Raw genomic sequence first — 20,547 nt, forward strand, 5'->3', positions numbered from 1 at the left:
GACTATGGGCAATATATTAAGATCCCCACACACTCACCGACACTCGTAATGCAGAATATGCGTCATTTATTTGCATGGGCAAAATACATTGATCAGGTGATGTGTAAAATAACAAATTATCGTAGAGACGTAATTATATCGTGTAAAAATACGAGTAAGAGCAACGACTTCTTGGACTCTCAAAGGGGCATGATAGTCAATGACTGTCTGGTAAGAACTTCGTCGTTTTTAACTTGCTGTTCAAAACCATTCATTTGCTTTCATAGTCTCTCAACAGTAGCATTTAGTGGAGTTTACGTGTATTACTAGGAAACATTATGAACATCAACCACTGGTAACCGACTGAAGAAATGGTGGTTTGCACAAGCTGATACGTGAAACACTAGCTATAGTTCGTATATGAATAGCATAACAAATCCGTTATAAACCCAAACCCGTTCAGAAATCACCCACCTCTGTTGTAAACCAAACACTGTACTTAACACTACTTACTGTGTTCAGTGGTATAAAGGCGTGGACAGGCCCGGATTAATCTCTCGAGGTGGGGAGAGCAAAGGTAAGATAAGGCAAGTGCCCCTATACATATATATAGTTATATGTCCATATGTGTTAGAGAACTACAGAAAGAGAAACAATACCTGCAAGTTGAACATTCCAAGTAGGAGCTAAGCCTTTTTTAATCGTGTGGAATGGCGAATAACATCGAGATTACGTTTGAACATTGTCGCCAATGAAAAGTACTTAACAATACACGAATAACTCTGGACTGAGAGAAACGCGTCGTCGGCAATTCATATGGTGAGTTTGTTTGTTGAAATTCTTGATGAGAAGAAACCCACTTGAAATAAAATTGTATCGACCTTCAGGTTGACCTGAAGATGACCTAGGAAGGCCGAAACGTTGTTCTCTGATTATCAGTGAAAGAGATAATTCCCATACCAGCCGTTCTGATTGTTGAACTATTATTACTCTACAGTACCTTCGTGCTTGAAAATCCCTTAGAACGTAGATTCACATTGTAGTGTTAAAATATAATAAGCCTAGCGTAACGTCTTATGAAAGTATAGTTAATTATAACGATGCCTCGCCAGCTGTAAATCAACAATAACAACAAAAAAGGTATTCACACCATAACAACTGTTATATTATCATTCTGTTGGACAAGAAATATTCTACAACAATCCAGCATGCTCGCATGGACTTCAGCCTCTTTTTGGGCTCATCACAGTCGCTAGATCTCAACCTAATTCAACAGTTACGTGACAAACTATGGCCGCATTCTTTAATATAACCCACAGAAGACCATAACCCACGACATGTGGGTTATAATAGATCAATGTTCAATTTTTATGTTTGTGGTCTGTGACTTGTCGAGATGTGAGGGCGTTAATTTTCATTAAGCACGTGACTTCAGCCAAGCAAAAGTCGTCTGGAAAGCAAAATGTTTCACTGAGGCTCATTTCAGACGTTTATCAAAACATCAGAATTAGTGTCATGTACAGGAGGGCTTGTAACAGGAATTACTGAGATAAGTTTTGTTAATAACAAGTGCTTGATTCCTGATGGATCACCCCTCTATCCCAAAGATTCGAGATTACAGTCCGGTTTTGTATTTCGTTTTTTATGTTGGTTTTCTAAAGCTGGAAACATCATAATCAACTATGATAGCGTCTCGCGCGAATGTCTTGAGAATTAGTTTTTGACCAATGAAGTCAACAACACTGATCCCCTTTAGCTCCAACAGAGCCCACGGTAATATTTATGATTTTACCTTCAGAACATCACGTCTAACACCTTCCCCCACATCATGGATTTTTTTATTCTAGAAGTTAAATTCTGTCAACAATAATGACGATGGTAGCAGCCGTCATGTAAACAAAGTGCCGAGTAACGTTTCTCTACTATACACCGTAAGAACACTTAGCGATAAGAGAAACAAAAAACCGAGAGGGCAAACGCAACTCCGTTAGTCATATCTGATAACAGTACAAAATGCAAGAGATAACCTCGAAAACTAAAAACACACTGTGACAGAATGAAGTGATAACATATAACTTACCAGTAATCCGTTACCTCATACGTAATTCTGTATGGAAACCGAAACATGTCAAATGGTGCATGCGTAGTATGATCTCGTGACGTCAGTAACTAGATGCACATAATACATCAGTATCCATATTATGTACTAACAAGTGCGTACATTTCGCTAAGCGCCAGGTTATAAGAGCTTATACGGCCTGGCATGGCCAAGCGCGTAAGGCGTGCGACTCGTAATCCGAGGACCGCGGGTTCGGGCCCGCGTCGCGCTAAAAATGCTCGCCCTCCCAGCCGTGGGGGTGTATAATGTGAGGGTCAATCCCACTATTCGTTGGTAAAAGAGTAGCCCAAGAGTTGGCGGTGGGTGGTGATGACTAGCTGCCTTCCCTCTAGTCTTACACTGCTAAATTAGGGACGGCTAGCACAGATAGCCCTCGAGTAGCTTTGTGCGAAATTCCAAAACAAACAAACAATAGCTTATGTTAACTCTTACGTGGACACGTATGTATCAATACTGTACACAAGGCAACACACACGTCTTCGTTATAGTAATGTAGAGAAGGAAGACACGTGACTGTACATGGGAATAACGTGACAGTACTACAAAGGGGGACAACATGAAGGTATTCGTGGTAGTACCGTGAGAGATACCGTACAAAATATATGTATTCGTGACAGTACTGTAAAAGGAAAAAAACATTTGTGTGTCTTAGACAGTACTGTACGGGGGAACAACATAAGCGTGTTCGTGACAGTACTCTAGAAGGGGGACACGTATGTGCCCGTAGCACGACCTACAAGGGGAGATACAAATGTGCCCATGGCACTTCTCTGTTGGGAACTGGACATGCACATACGCCCATGGTGTTGCTTCAGTAAGTTCATTCACCACACTTCAACGCCCATATTTTGAGTTGCAGTGTATTTTTATTATAAAGTATTTCAATACAAAAGTTAAACGTATTTTTATGTTAGTTCGTAATATATTACCGTGTTTCTCCGATAATAAGACCTACCCATAAAATAAGACCTAGTGTGATTTTTGGGGATAGTTTTAATATAAGCCCTACCCTTAAAATAAGCCCTAGTTAAGAGTGGCAGGAAGAGGAAAGAAATAAAAAAAATTAATTTATTAATTAGTTTAATAGTTAGTTAATTAGTTTGTTTAAGTATTAATCAGTTAGTTTAATAATAGTTTATTTTAAATGGTTAGTTTAATAGTTTTACTTTGTAACTTCATTTTTTTAATATATCAAAATAAGACATCCCCCGAAAATAAGCCCTAGTGTCATATTTTGGAGTGAAAATTAATATAAGCCCTGTCTTATTTTCGTAGAAACACGGTATATATAAGTGTATAATTATGAGTGGTAACAATGACAGAAAACAGTGTTCGTTCAGTACGTCAACAAACACTTGTCATCAGTTCAAATTAGTTTTATCAACAACTGTACGCCACTTTGCATAATACACAAGGTTAAAAAACACGAGTTCCCCACGAATTACCAAACAAGAACGTGCGTACAGTTGTTTTTCTTCCAGCATTTCCAGACAACAGTAAATTACGTAATCGACATCAGATGTTACGGGGTATCGTCTATCTACTAAGTTTTATGTAGTATGATACGGTAATAAAATAAAACTAAACAAGTAAGTTTATACTTCGAACGAAATTATTTCAGTGACGTGTTGACTGCATATATTAGTTTTTTTTTCTTTCTTTCTGTCGTTACAACACGAGCGGTTACGTCTTCACAAATTAAAAACAAGGGACTTGCGTAATACAGACAGTTGTTTTGAACGGAGTTTATAAAAACGCAAACATACTTTCCATTGCATCTAGAATAAAAGTCAGAAACTGGTCCTACAGACGTCTTTATCAGCTCTCACTGTGATATATATACACACACAGACGCATAAATACATATTTTTATTACAATGGAAAGTTATGCACAAATCTTTTAAGGCAATTGTTCATATTCATTCTTTGTTTCATACTAGAAAATTACACCCGGGAGTGCTAAGCCTAATATTTATCATGATAATAGAAAGTATTTATTAAACGTTTAAAAAATCATCAAAATTACATCAGTAACCTACACGTATAAACAAACAAGTAATTACTCGTTAATTTTTATATTTATCGTATTTCTGTTGTAATTATAAATACTGTTTGTTTTGAACATATAGATTAGCGATGGACAAGTTTTGATTATTCCGAGATGTTTAATAACTACTTTCTGTCATACGTACGTGTTGTGCTCCATCATAAAGTTACGTTTTCCGAAGAAAAAAAGAGTCGATTACTCATTATGACGAGAAACTTGAAGTAAAAATGAATTCTCAAGACGGCTGGTATGAGTATTAAAACTTTAATTAAAATAAAGTACAAAACAACGTTTCATCTTTAGGTTAACAAAGAGAATTTGAAACTGGGCACGTCTTATGTGAAAGAGTACAATATTGAAGGGGTCGTTGCAGTTAGATGTTAATTTATTAATTAATATACGTATAAAGGTGTTCATTTATATTGGTTAAATTTTGGTCGAAGGTCGAAACGTTGTTCTGTTCTTTATCTTAATTAACATTTTAATACCAACACTACCGATTCGATTACTATTATTCATCGATTGCCAACCTATCAATCAAAGCGAGCGTTAAACCAAATACTCCAAGACACATCAGCCCGGCATGGCTTAAGGTGGTTAAGGCATTCGACTCATAATCCGAGAGTCACGATTTCGAATCCTCGTCACACCAAACATGCTCGTCCTTTCAGCCATGGGGGCGTTATAATGGTCGATTAATCCTACTATTCGTTGGTAAAAAGATTAGCCCAAGAGCTGGTGGTGGGTGGCAATGACTAGTTACCTTCCCTCTAGCCTTACATTGCTAAATTAAGGACGGCTAGCGCAGATAGCCGTCGTGTAGCTTTGCGCGAAATTCAAAAACAAACCAATCTTAACACATCATTTTAAAAACTTAACTTTTTTCTTTATGGTTGATTATCTTTCAAACGATGCCTTCTTCAGGTCTGCACCTTTTAAAGTTACATGAAAAAAAAAAAAAAGATTAGAATAAAATCGCTCTCAACCTATTTTTATCTTCTAGCAGGTAACATTTACAAGCACGAAATTCAATGTCCGAATGACGGAGGTCGTTAGGAAATGTTCTTTCATGGGCACTATTTGTCAAAGGAAACGTGTTTGTTGTGTGTCTCTTCGTAGCTACCAAGTTGTCGTAATTACAATCATTAATACTTTCTGAAGGAATATAAGCCATTTAAAAAAAGAGAAATACAAAGTTACCAAAACGTTAATGAAGGCAATTTCGTGCAACAAATTGTCTAGACAAGTTTCCCAACGCTTTATACTGTCATTAAGCGATTACAATTTATATTTGAACGTTCTATTTGTTTTCGTGAACTCCCATGGATTGGGGCTGGTGGTTGAAAAAAGGTGGTACAGAAGCACTGACTGCACTTCTTCGATATACAACACCTGTAAAGAATCGTTAATGGGTGTCATTGTTGTTAACACGAAGGTTGGACAACTTAGCAAACTTTGTCAGCCCTAAACACATCACCAAGATGACTTTACAAAAGTCCTCATAAGTGAAAAAAAAATCTCCATATAGTCCAGCATTATAACCGATAATATTAATGAACTATAGAATATGGACTAGCTTATATTACTTAAGAGATTTTATGTAGAAAGCAATTAGCGATATATTATTAAATGTATCGAGCTGCAACACGTTTTACACGAATATATCTAGGGTACAACTATATCACATTTCCTACATTTCACTTCTGGGCCCGGTGGTTAAGGCACTCGACTCGTAATCTGAGGGTCGCGGGTTCGAATCCCCGTAACACCACACATGCTCACCCTTTCAGCCGTGGGGCGTTATAATGTGACGGTCAATCCCACTATTCGTTGGTAAGAGTAGCCCAAGAGTTCGCGGTGGGTAGTGATGACTAGCTGACTTCCCTCTAGTCTTACGCTGCTAAATTAGGGACGGCTAGAGCAGATAGCCCTCGTGTAGCTTTGCGCGAAATTAAAAAAACAACAACAACAACAATAATCCTACATATGTCATCCAAGTTTAGCGTAATTTAAATTACTGAATGCACAACACATTAAAACACATTTCACATGCATGTATCAGGACATAACTGATATGATAATACGCGTTTCTATATTTCACTTCCAAGATCAACGTGAATAAACAGTTACTTACATTTGTAGTTTATTTGGTTAAAACACCTACAGAAGAGAAACACCTAATTTACATCAACAAATAGTTCACTATAAAATAATGATTCTTTCTCTCGTTCTTCTGTTTTATTTATTATTGCAAATATATCAGCACGATTTTCGTTTAAAAAATGTCTCGGTAAGATAAACTAAAAATACAAGGCACATTTATCAAGAAAAGGTAAAAATGTATCGGTGATGGATTTCCATCCCGCGAGTCGATATTGAAAACTTGTTTGCTTTGTTTTTCCAATATTTAATTGATTAGTAATTTTTAGAACATGAACTGTTACGTATTATAATTTATCTCAGATTAGTCTCCGATTTATTATGTTATGTATGTTGCGCATTACGATTCCAAATAGCTGGAAATTTGGATTTAGAAAATCATTAAATGTTGATATGTTTCAAATTTATGATATTTGCCGACAAGATTGATACAAACAATTTTCTTTCTTAACATAAATATATTTTAATATACAAATAATAATACTATTGATAATAACGGTTATTTACAAATATTGGTTTATATACAAGAGTTTTACAAGCAAACTATACCAGGTCTTCTATCCAGTCTAGAACTGAATATTTCATCGACGGTTCAGGTCCACGAAGAGCAAGTTAACTGTGAGTTGATACTGCTACTCCTCGTTTAAGCTAGCTAGCTTGGTTGGCGTCACACCGATTACAAGCTTACTTTTTGTCGACGAAGATGTTTAATGTCCTCGTGGAAATAATAGCGTTCGAAGTTAATTCACTGAAGTTAAAAGGTTTGTAACGTTCGAAATCTATAAAGTTCCTGATCAAATTCTGTAGTTTTTTTAGAATTATAGTACACTGGCTGTAGCTAACTAATAATAATGTTTCTCGATGCGTCGGTTTTAAATACCAATCACGCGAGATTCTCGAACTTTCAACAATATTCGAAAACACGCAAGCGTTTTCGTAAAACATATATTGTTGATTTTTATTCTCAAGAATCTTCTACAAAGTTAGAGAACAGGCGGGACTTGCGCAATACACATCAGACGCATTGAGTTGAAACACACGAAGATATTAAAATAAATGCATAACAGTAAATTCGTTACAGAGCAAAAAAATGTGAAATGGGCAACGACTTTCTAATACAGCGTGACATTTGTGGAGAAAATCTTGGAAAAGTACATATACAAAAATAGTATAGTTGTAAAAGGTCAACCAGGCAGTTGCTGCCCATTTCACCTTTTTTTGTGAATCACGAAAGCTCTGCCTAAGACATCTACAAAAGAATTTATACAAATTACCTTAATTTGCGAAGCAATAAGTTTCCAGAGCATGGAAATGGCATCAGACGATTAAAGTTTTTTGTTTATTTTTTAGTAATCATAAAGCTACTCCCTAGGCTATCTGTGCTCTGCCCACCGCTGGCATCGAAACAAGAATTTAGCATTTTGTGATCGCAGGCTTATTACTTAGTCATCGAGGGATAGAAGATTCAATAAACCTCTTACAGGATGTTTCATTACATCCAAAATTTCATTAACACTAGGAAATAACCTATTTTTCAGGAAGTACGAAACACGTGATATCTGATAGAGTTGACGGCACGCCCCTCTCGTTCCAACACAAATTCACTGTAAGAGAGTGACAAAGATCCTGAATGACAACTTGTATTAACACAATACTTCATTCCTCTTCAACCTACTAACATTACTGAATGTGTAAACATTTTCGCGAACCGCTACGACGGCTTATTGTAAAATATTAACTGTTAGAGATAAATCTAGATCTCACCGGTTCGTACAAGTACAACCAAAAACATGCGCAGTGGCAGCTTTAATCCTCCCCCCCCCAAAAAAAAGAAGCAAACACTGTTATCGTAACTGAACGAGGAGGGGGGTCATTCCACTTTACTTTTTCCAAAGTCATGAACCGTGAATAAAATTTCGAATAGGTACGAAATTGTACAAAATAAAATTGAATAACGAAACAAAGTACTCAAACCGTTAAAAAATATTGTGTACACGACTCAAAAAATCAAGAAAATTACCCATTCAAAATGCAACCAAAACTATATTTTAAAACAGTAACTATACTTCAGATTTCAGTTAGCGAATGTGTGTGTGTGTGTGTTTTCTTATAGCAAAGCCACATCGTGGCTATCTGTTGAGACCACCACTTAGTAAACGAATTATTTCATTCGAAATATTCAAGATTATAATATCCGTACTGTAAAAGGGTGGATTTCATATCCACATTTCTTAACATGAACCTCATCTAATAATCATAACAATTGACATCTTTAACTGAACTCTTAAAAGAATACAATGACATCATTACAATAATTTACAACCATTAAAATACTAATAAGCTAAGCCTTGTTTCACATTACCACACAAACTTATAACCACAAAGCGTACTAATCACGTGAGAATATACCGACAGTTTTGTAAGTAATTTGCCAATAATCTGCTGTGACAGCATTATATAGTGCTGCAGTTAGGAAGATCCAAGGTTCAACTCGCGAAGCACCACTGAATACGCTCCCCGTACTTCTTTCATTTCTCGGCGTGCTATAAAAGCTATAATTAATTTCTCCATCATATTAAGAGATGCTTAACAGGCGGCGGGTGGTGTTGTGTATTCAACTTCTTGCTGGTCAGACGTTCTATTACAAGAATATGATTCAAGTGTCTGTACCAGACCTATTCTGTAGGAGAGTGATAAATATCCTGAATCAGGGGTGCAGCCAGAAATGGCCATGGGAGGGTTAGTTTGAGTGCTTGATGCAAGTGCCACTGGCGCGAAGCCATGCTAGGGGTGTCGGGAGCATGCCCCCTCTGGGAAATTGTTTAATAAAAACATAAAATAAAAGCCTGAATTAAGCATTCTGAGACCACCTTTTTGCAAGTTTCAGAATGGCACACTGAGGTGTTTGTCTCATTTTTTAAATCATAAACAAATATGTAGGCCTATATATTTAATATATAACTTAAAGTTATCAGGCCCAGAAAAGTAGGCCTACAGTCCTGTCACCAACATACAAATTATAGTCACTCAGGAGAGTACAAAATATATGTATTGTGTCTATAATCTGTATTCAAATATCATGGACAGTGTATGTTCAGATTCCCTGGATTTCAAGAATTAACTTCACAAATAAACAGTAGGTGGCACCGTGGCAGGCTGACAGCACCATTGTACTAACCTAGTACCATTGGCGCGATCTATAGTGAATGATTCACTATAGATGGCGCCAATTGTACTGTGAATGTGACGTAAACAAACAGAAGTTGCGATAAACAATCATTCACTATGTCAAGTCTGAAAAAGCAAAAGATATTGCAAGGGTTCTTTAAACCCATTCATGACGCTGAACCTGGTCAATCTGCTGCAGCCAATCAGGTTGAATCAGAATTGTCAACTGAATTGTCAGAGTCATCACCGTGGTCTTCTACCAGTGCTGCCACTACCACCTCAGGTCCAGTCTGGGACATTGGAAATTACATTTCTGATGATGTCAGCATTGGTAAACAGGTAAGTCGACTCCTCATTATATTAATTTTGTATTAAAATTCATGCAAACACTCTGATGAGTTTTAGACTGAATATTCATTGCTGCTAGTGATCGTAGGCCTACAGCCACAGGATGTTAGGCCCGCTCTGTGAAGTACAGCTCTAAGCCTTTCTCTTCAAGGTTATTGTACTCTCATAACAAACTTTCCTATGTGCAAAATAACTTAATTAGAACTATGTCTTTCTGTCTCTTTTAAATAGACGCTGAAACCAAAAAATGCCTCCTTGAGAATGCCTGGAAGCCAGGGAGATATGCTTTCCCCCAGTGTGGTCCAAGAAAGCTGCGTTTTCAGCATCGTTGGCTTTCAGAGTGGAGATGACTACTCTACAGTCAACATGCAAATGGTGCTTTCTGTAAGTACTGCTGTCTTTTTGCTCCTGATGGTACTGGTGTTGGAAGCCAGAAATTGGGACAACTAGTGAAATTTCCATACACAAACTGGAAGAAGGCTGTTGAAGACTTCAAGGCACATTAATTGAAACAGTACCACCAAGACAGCAAAGAAAAAGCTAACAATTTTCTACAGGTCGTAAACACAAGTTAATCTGTGCACTTGCAGCTTGATGCAACTTACAAGCAAGAACCGGCAATATGTAATGCCTATTATTGATACTGTATTGCTGTGTGAGAGACAGGGTTCAGCTTTGAGAGGAAAATATGATTCTGGTCCAATGTTTGTTGGTGAAACTAATGAGGAGCCCATCAATAATGATGAGAATTTTCGGGCAATTTTGCGCTACAGGCAAAGGGTAATGTCAAGCTTTCAGTAAACCTTAAGAGTACAAAGAGGAATGCTACGTATCTGAGTCCTCAAATTCAAAATGAAATCATCAATGTCTGTATACTCATGTTCTTGATGCTTTGGTCAACAGGGTTAGTGCTGCAAAGTGTTTCTCAATATTAGTTGATGAAACAGATATTTCAGGCATTGAACAGTTTTCGCTGTGTTAGATATTTGCCAGCCAATGACAACTCTGTTGCAATGAGAGAAGAGTTTTTACAATTTATACCTGTTTATGATGTGACAGGCAGAAACTTGGCTGATGTTATCATAACCAATCTGACATGGCTTACCTGCGAGGACAAGGGTACGACGGTGCTGCCTCTATGAGTGAGAAATTCATTGGTACCCAGAGACACATAACTGATAAATTCCCACTTGCACCCCATGTACACTGCAGTGCCCATTCCCTAAACTTGGCAATTTCTGATGCTTATAAAGAAGTTTCTGTGCGAAATTACATGGGAGTAATTTCCAGCATTGAAAACTTTCTCAATACACCCAAACGAAAGCACGTTTTGGCTATTTCGGTGAAGAATAAAGCACCTGAATCGAAAAAAGTTTGAAAGGTATCTGTCCCACCCGGTGGGTTGAGAGGCATGACTCAGTCATTGTCTTTCTAGAATTAATCCATGCAGTTGCAGATGCCCTTGAGACCATATCAAGTTGGCAAGACAGATATTCTGCCACGCAAGCCAATCAGTTGTTATGTTCTATAACACAGCCAGAATTCATCATCACTCTACTTACCATTGCTAAATTGTTCTCCTTTAGTTTACCTCTGTGTAACTTACTGCAGCAACAAAACATTGATTTAGGTGCTGCGATGCATCATGCAGAAATAGTGGAAGATTTAATCCACTCAGAAATAATACTGTGAATGAATTTAACAACATTTTCTGTGAGGCTCAAACTCTGTGTAGTGAGCTTCAAATTGACATCATTATGCCAAGGTAGGCTAAAAGACAGATGTATCGTGCTAACCCACAAATCACTAGCCCTGAGGAGTACTTTAGTATTGTTCTATTTGTACCATTTGTTGATCACTTTCTTTCACAAATATGTGACCGTCCGTCCAGTCACAAAACTCTCCTTACAAACTTCATGTGTCTACTACCATCAGGATCTATCACAGAACGGTCAGAACCTACAGCACAACAATGTGACCAAATTAAAGAGTTGGTCAATATATACAAGGCTGATATTGACAACACTTCACTAGCTACAGTAGGTGAACTTAGGGTTTGGTTCAAATCACTTGCGAACAACAGACCAAAAAATGTCATAGATGCATATGCAATGTGCAATACAGAAATGTTTCCAGTCATGTCTCGTCTGTTAAAAGTATTTGCTACACTGCTTGTGTCAACGAGCTCAGTGGAGCGTTCGTTTTCAACTCTCAGAAGACTCAAAACGTATTTGAGAAATACCACCACTGAAGATTGATTGAATGAACAGGCCTCATTATACATTCACCGAGATATTAAAGTTGAACCAAACTGTGTTGTAGATGTCCTGGCAAGAACGAACTGGCGTTTGAGCCTTTCATAGATATTCGATTGTATTTCTCTAGTTCTGAAACAACTTGCTGTATTAAAAGTGTTCAATCAGAAATATGTATTTGACCATTTGTTGTGTGTGAAATTATCTGTCATGCAATCACGGATCCTTATGAAACTTCATAGGTGGCAACTGAACTTGTCTAAAAAGTTTGGGTCCATGGGGGGGGGGGTTAACATCCAACCCTCCACCCTTTGGCTACGACTCGGTCCTGAATGTCAGCTTGCATCCGCACAGTACTTAAACCCATTATAATTACTGAACATATACACAATTTTAGGAACTAATAATGCGACCGATAGCAAAATATTAACCATTAAATCAGAGTTGCCTGACTTCTTGCTAATAGAAGATCACGTGATATTTTAAGTGCAAGCTCACGAGCTGAACACCAGTCATCCATGAAAACAAACAAGAACGTACAATGGTTATATTTAACTTTATTGGTACATAACAACAGATTAGTGCAGTGATAGGTAACGAACGTTAAAGAGCTAAGCCTCTTATAACAGAGCTAAAAACAAGCAATATTTTTAGCTACACTTTTATTCATTTATTTTTAACTGGTGGCGGGTGGGTCGATCGGAGCTGTCTGAGTTTCCTGTTAAATGTTACCACGTTGAGGAGTAGGAAGGGAGAACAGACTTACTTGCGTCTCTGCAATACACTAATTTTTTAACAGAATTTGTTTTTCTGAACTAGACATTATTTCACGGAAGAAGAAAAATGTGTATATGTTATACAAGCCGTGATATGAGGCTCAATTTAACACAAACGTACTATTGTTAGCCTTCAGTACGTATACGTACCTGTCAACCGATCAGAATGTTATATTAGTTTTTTCTAAAGTTTGGTTTCATTTTCACCAACACACTAAACGGCCTTGAGAAGGTGAAACATTTCAATCAGTGTTTTATGTCGCGAATATTACTGGTGCCATTTATCAGTTATTAAATCAATAGTCCAGAATGAAGGAAAAGTCGAAAATGCACCTTGACCTCATCAACGACCTAAAAACTCGGTACAAAAAATATACCCTAATTTCTCGATACACACATTAAAGTTTCAATTACGTCTGACAAAAAGAGACAGACCATTCAATTAGTGTGTAAATATCAAATATTTCACCCTATGTTTGTTTACATACTGTCCTCCAGTGGGATAGAGGTAGGTTTTCGGATTTATAACACTAAAATCAGGGGTTCGATTTTCTTCGGTGGACACAGAAGACAGTCCGATGTGGTTTTGCAATGATAAAATATACACAATGTGTTTGTTTTCAAAAGCAAACCCAGATTGGAATATCCATTATATCCACCGTTTGGGAATAGAACCCTGGATTTCAGCGTTGTAAATCCGTAAGCTTACCATCATCCCTCTTCCACTGAAGGACATGTCAGCAGTACAAGAAAACGTTAAGATATATTTTGTTTTTGAATTTCGCGAGGGCCATCTGCGCTAGCCGTCCCTAATTTATCAGTGTTAGGCTAGAGGGAAGGCAGCTTGTCATCACCACCTATCGCCAACTCTTGGGCTACTCTTTTATCAACGAATAGTGAGATTGACCGTAACATTATAACGCCCCGCACGAATGAAAAGGCGAGCATGTTTGGTGCGACGGGGATTCGAACCCGCAACCCTCAGATTACGCTCTAACCACCTGGCCATGCCGGGCCTAGGCTACTTTAAACTAGTCATTTCATTTCTGTCAGACTTTAATATCGTGTTATAATAAAGGCGTGCAGTAATAATTATATGTTCAAGTTTTATCTTCCTAGCTGACAAAGTATTTTATTTATCCGGAGATATGACACAAAAATAGATTTATCAACGATTTAGAGGGGGTCTCACCTTGTTTCTGTCAAAGCCAATGTATTATGTTTTGTAACACCTGTTCCATATTTAAATATGACGTTGTATATATAAATAGCCCTTAGTCACACTTAAGTTTATTGTATTCATCAACACGATGTATAACTTTTGACGGTTTCCTGGTTTCCTCGTTTATTGTCGGCTTAGTGATATTTCCCATAAGAGACCATACGATACAATAACTTTCATTTCTGTGAGCATAAAAAAGTGTGTATTTATAGAGAATTAAGAAAGCTATTTACCAGCGTTCCTAATTTTCAAATTAATGACTATAAGTATCACAACCAGTTAACAGATTCCTATCACCCACCATCCACGTTAAGGAATTGACTGCCACTCTCATAACGCAGTCACGGCTTAAAGTCTCTCTCTCTCTCCAAAGAAGCTAACAAACTGATTTCTTTCATAACGTTTATCCTATACTTATCTATGCTGTGTTTATTTGTTCGCAAACTCCTACAGTTTTAGAGCTAGCCTTGGCAGACAATCTCCGAATGAATGCTTTGGGGGTTGTCTTATCTGTATGACATAGGGAATGTGACACCAGTACCAAGGGGAGACAAAACTCACCTGGAAGAACACACAAGTATACTGTTAGTTTTCATGATCACCGAGATCGAATTTTGTGTTTCTGGCTCCCACTGGTGGTGTTATGTTTGAAACTGCGTTCATACTCCCCCCTTCACCTTCACAAGCTAATGGGTCTAATCGTGGGTGTCTTAACCGGATACGGATGGATACGGATCCTGTTGGGGTAGCTACAGAATAACTTTGGATAATATATCAATACACTGAAGCTTCTGCGAATCGTGAGGGGGTTTGTGAACCCCCGCAGCGGAACGAGTAATTATATGCTCATAACTGTAACACGATACACTTTAATTGCGTATATAGTGTTTGAACGACCCTTCGCAATGCACAACTACAACAGTGGTGCGACACGTAGAAGACGATACCAGGACATATTGTTATTTCGCTAAGCACGTTGAATATTGGCGTCCCGTTGCCTCAAAAACTTGCCCACAACCCCAGAGTTGGAGCACTGATCAGCTACTTCCCTTGACTTATAAACTCTGTTATTACAGTTTTGACAAATTCACATATTCTGAAAACTGTTTTATTCTTTCAAAATTTCAAAGAATAGTTCAACGTTTTGTAAGGCTTTAAAAAAGTACCATAACTTTCACATCATCGTTTCGTCACAGGACCTCAGGTCATTGTGTAGACCTGGGAAGGTCAGGTATTATTTCGACTTCGTCTTCCCTCCTGAACTATTATTTTTTAGACTCAATACATAAATTTGGTGATTTCACATTTCATTTGTTGTTTCTGGTACTTTTTCCTTTTGAGGGTCATGTTCATGAATTTCGTTATTTCTAGTGTTAGATAGTCTTGGGTTTTAGACCTACGTAGTTTTGGTTTTCAGGGTTTGTAGTATTGGGTTTACTAATAGCTGTATCATATATGGTACTAATGGTGTAGGGTCTTTTTTTGGTCATTTTGATTTTGTCACTTTTTATATTGAGTGATAAATTTAAAGAAAGGTTTTTCTGACTGCGTCTGTAATTAGGTTAACTGCTTGGTTATGACTTGTTTGGATTGAAATTGTATTTGCTTCATTTGTTTTGTGTTTCTTGATTTCCTGTTTGTGTGCATGCTGCCTGTGCGTATGTATAAGTTGTCGTCTATATATCTTAGTGGTACAGTAAGTAGTACGGGTGTTTTTCTCGAATTCTTGGTTCGTGTTTCACGTGGGTTTGAAATGCATCGTGTGTCACGATTCTGGTTTGGTTGGAATTTTGTGCGAAGCAACACCAGGGTTATTAGCACTAGCCGTCCCTAGTCTATCAGTGACATACTCAAGGGAATGCAACTAATCAACCCCATCCACCGCCAACTCTTTTATTGACGAATAGTGGAATTGACCGATACATTTTAATAACCCCACAGGATTCAAACCCGCGATTTCCAAATTACAAGTAGAGCACCTTAACTTACCAGGTCATGCCAGGTCTTCAATGCACGAATCAGAAAATCTTAACCCCAAACAACAAACTTTTCAATTACAACGAAATGCTGATATGTTCATTTGATCAAAAGTTAGTAAACACAAGACAAAACAAATTAAAGGGTTCCTCTTGGCATAAAATCCTGGGATCGCATATTCAAAATTGAGGATAAGTTACATTAAATATCCGCTAGATGGCAATTGGTTTTTTTTGAATGAGTAAAGTAGTCCATAACACAGCTGAGCCAATCATGTTCTTCTATTCTCAGAAAAAACAAATGCGTTCGTAAAAAAACAATTGCGTGTTATTATAACTTAAAACATCTCCTGGTGGCTAAAACTGATTTTTGAAATGCTAAAATTTAGGATTTAGACACAGAACAAGTTGTGTTTTGTTTTGTTTTGGAATTTCGCACAAAGCAACTCGAGGGCTATCTGTGCTAGCCGTCCCTAATTTAGCAGTGTAAGACTAGAGGGAAGGCAGCTAGTCATCACCACCCACCGCCAACTCTTGGGATACTCTTTTACCAACGAATAGTGGGATTGACCGTCACATTATAACGCCCCCACGGCTGGGAGGGCGAGCATGTTTTGGCGCGACTCGGGCGCGAACCCGCGACCCTCAGATTACGAAGCGCACGCCTTAACGCGCTAGGCCATGCCAGGCCCTAACAAGTTGTGTAAAACACACAAATAAACAAACATTACCTCAATATTAAGTGAGGATTTAAAAAGCGTTTATGTAAAACCGAAGGCAATATAATCGCAGGTCTGAAAGGGTTAACATATGATAAATTTCAATCAAGGACAAGGTATAAACATCACTACAGAACGAGTTTTATCTCACTGTAAAAAACAAGTGCAAGTTTCAAAAGAAAACATTTCAGAAAACAAAAGAAACACTGCCCTAGAATGGTGTATTAATTAGTACATGAAATATCTAATCATAATTTATAAAAAGGATACATTACATAAACAGGAGACAATGGTAGTTCATGTTTGTTCTGAATTAAACACAAAGCTACACAATGGACTATCTGTGCTCTGCCTACCACGGGTATCGAAACCCGGTTTCTAGCGTTGCGAGTCCGCAGACATACCGTTGTGCTACTGTAGAGTGATAAGTTATGAGAGACATTTGTCATCAAGTCTGATTCACATACTTGGTTTAACTGATCATACAAGGCTCAGGATTATCAGTATTTTGATTCGCGCAGTTTCTGAACCTACGTAGTGTCACATGGAAGAAACCAACGGACGTCCTTCACTTATCTATGTTCTAGTCGCATGCGACCTGCTTCATTAACATACAGACCTAAAAAGGCATACAATTTTTCAGATGTTTAATAATTTGACTGTAGACTCGTAGGTTCTGTTAACTTCATGTGTTTAACCATATGACTTTGGACTAGTAGGACCTGTTAAAATTCACATAAAATAAAACTGCTGTTGGTGAAGATAGGCAGCGCATACTATTGCGCAGCTCGGCATGACTCAGTGGTTAGTGTAACGCACTACGCTGCTTATCTGAAGGTCCAAGGTTTAAGATGCGATATGACATTCAAACACTTTTAGTCCTAAGAGCGTTATAACCGTCAATTCTATTATCCGGTTAATATCGACAGAAACAAAAAAAAAAAGCGGATGTTGGTTACTTATTACCCCTTCCCCTCTGGGTCACCAGTTGTAACTAAGGTCTAGCCAACACTGAATATTTTGGGGTCTTTTGGCTTAAGAGTTGCACGAAATGAAGTTCAGGCTTAAAATGGATTGTAATTAAAAGAGCAAGTAAAATAGTGTACAAGTTCACGAGCTCCTTAGAACCGCGCTCACCAAAAAGTGGATCTTGGGGGTCCACCATCCATGTCAGATCTAACAAATAAAAGTCACACTTTGGGGACATTATAAAAGAGACTCAAATTCGACTACTTGGTCTGACAATAATATATAAAGAGCTGACCTTAAATTCTGTTGACTAGCTGGTTTTGATTAAAATCGAGGGCGGTTAGCGTTGACAGCCCTTGGGTAGGTTCGAGCGAATATTCGAGAAACACACCCACAGAAACACAAACTATCTAGCTGAGAAAGAGAAAGTGGGACATATTTTTATGCTCCAATATTTTGAAAGTCATATGTAACTTTGGAATTAAAAAACCACGTGGAAGTGAACAATTATATCAATAAAACACATGATAATTACAGACAGTCTTAAATAAACTACATATCAAATACAATATTTTAACAACAGATTTTATGTGTTTGTGTATGTGTTTTTCTTACAGCAAAGTCACATCGGGCTACCACTTTGTTCACCAAGGGAAATCAAACCTGTGATTTTAGCGTTATAAATCCTTATACTTACCGCTGTTCCAGCATGAGGCTCACAGATTCTCTCTTACCGTCACTGTATCGGACAGCGGTAACTCTATGAACTTAAAACAGTAAAGTTCGGGATTCGATTTCCCGCGGTAGGCACAGCAGATAGCCTTGGTAACAATCGTGACTTTATTTAATATAGGACAGCTGGATGGAATTTGAAGTTCAAGTCCAGTTCTGTCATCTCACCCCAATAAGACTTTTTATTTTCAACTTTAACTTACGGATGTAGAGATCACTAAATGATAATTGTTTGGTTCGTTTATTGAATTTCGCGCAAAGCTACACGAGAGCTATCTGCGCTCGCCGTCCCTAATATAGCAGTGTAAGACTAGAGGTAAGGCAGCTAGTCATCCTCACCCACCGCCAACTCTCGGGCTACTCTTTTACCAACAAATAATGGGATTGACCGTAACATTATAACGCCCCCACGGCAGAAAGAGCGAGCATGTTTAGTGTGACGGGGATCCGAACCAGCGACCCTAGAGTTACGAGTCAAGTATCTTAACCACCTGGCCATGCCGGACCTCTGATGATAAATAAGTCTAAATATTGCGAACGAAAATTCAACCTTCAATAAAAATTCAAATTCATTCTTTTATTCAAATAGTCCGTTTAAAAACAACAACAAAATTGAATGTTCTATCATTTCCTAATACTATTCATTTTATTTGAAAATTAGTAATTATACCAAAGGTTGTTCAATTGTGTTATTTTTATACATTCGTTGAAGATGCAGTATATGAGACTCCAAAAAATAATATATTCAATAACACCATGTAATACAATTTTTACTTCTTCTTGTTCCTGGACAGAAAGTGTTATTTCCCAGTTGCTTATGTCTAAAGTAAATAGAAAAGACCTATGTTTCTCTTCAAACTTTGCTTTTGTGACCTGTGAACGTATAACGAAAACATGATAGAAGACTATATTTGGGGGCTGATACGTGAAACTGATATACGTTACAGTCGCAAATATCGAAAAACTACTCGCTTCTAAACATTTTTGTATAACTTTAGTATAAATGCATGCTAATCTTGATTCATATGTTGTTTTATTTAGACCTTATGTAAATGAAAGTGTGCAAATTTGCCCGTTTATACATAGAAAATAGGTTAATTTCTAAACTTCATTATCCAGGTCACAAAAGCAAAGTTTGAAGGGAATAATGGCCATTTTGTGTACTTTTACAACACAAGCAATTAAGAAATAACACGCACTATCCAAGAACAAAATTTGTGTTGCATAGTGGTATAGTCATGATTGACAGATGGTCCTATATGGCTTTGATACACATATGTATATGAATTGTTCACACGGTGTGAATACGCGTACAAACGACAACAGTTTGGCGTTACAGATCAGAACGATATTACCTCGCGCTGCGTAATATATATTTATAAACCTTATACCTGTTACAGGTAATGATTATGTAAGATTAGACTCTCTTTAAAAATACGCACACACGGAAGTAGGTTAAAAGAAGGTCTGAGGTTTTTCGTTGTTATTTAAAATTGAGATATTTACAGTAAAGTAGACCCAGGTTGAAAGACACAGATTATCTCATTGCGTGTACGAGTTGTAATGCCATCTTCTGTCACTTTTTTAAAAATATGTTTAGCTCGGAAACAAAACAAGGACAAACAGAAAAGAAAACTAAACGCATGGTTGCGATTTTCTCGATTGATATTTTAAAATACACAGCTCGTGGCAGTACAACTGAAGAATACAGATGGTGATACGAACAAAAGACAGATCTGAAACACACTTCGTTACACCCCTCCGGTTCGATACACATAACGAACTAAACAATACGAAAATGAAAATAATCTTCACTCGAGCGTTATTTATAATTCCCACGTTAGGCCTAAACAGCGTTATTAGTTCGCTAACTCAGGCGTTTTTTACACAATGTAATATAGCTCTTTTAATTGTAGTGTATCAAAAATAAGAAAAAATTAACTTTTATACGTGCTTATACAATGTAATAATGTTCTTTTAATTGTAGTGCATCAGAAAATAAGAAAAAATTAACTTTTATACTTACTTTTGTCTGCCATAACACAAACGAGCTGAAGGATTCTTGCACTTTTTAAAA

The 20,547-nt window shown here is 37.4% G+C and overlaps 1 protein-coding gene and 1 pseudogene across 2 annotated transcripts in view; one reads left to right on the forward strand and one right to left on the reverse strand.

Moving 5' to 3' along the window:
- Nucleotides 1-20,547, reverse strand: part of LOC143231143 (ribosomal protein S6 kinase alpha-5-like) — a 102,841-nt pseudogene that overhangs the window by 52,401 nt on the left and 29,893 nt on the right. The window lies entirely within an intron of this gene.
- LOC143231142 (uncharacterized) lies at nucleotides 9,582-10,367 on the forward strand. Its single transcript, XM_076465779.1, has 2 exons — nucleotides 9,582-9,812; nucleotides 10,053-10,367. The coding sequence occupies exons 1-2, from the start codon at nucleotides 9,591-9,593 to the stop codon at nucleotides 10,269-10,271; spliced, it is 441 nt and encodes a 146-aa protein (XP_076321894.1). The 5' UTR covers nucleotides 9,582-9,590; the 3' UTR covers nucleotides 10,272-10,367.

The sequence above is a fragment of the Tachypleus tridentatus genome, chromosome 10 (genome assembly GCF_004210375.1).
Source record: "Tachypleus tridentatus isolate NWPU-2018 chromosome 10, ASM421037v1, whole genome shotgun sequence".
NCBI classification, from domain to species: domain Eukaryota; kingdom Metazoa; phylum Arthropoda; class Merostomata; order Xiphosura; family Limulidae; genus Tachypleus; species Tachypleus tridentatus.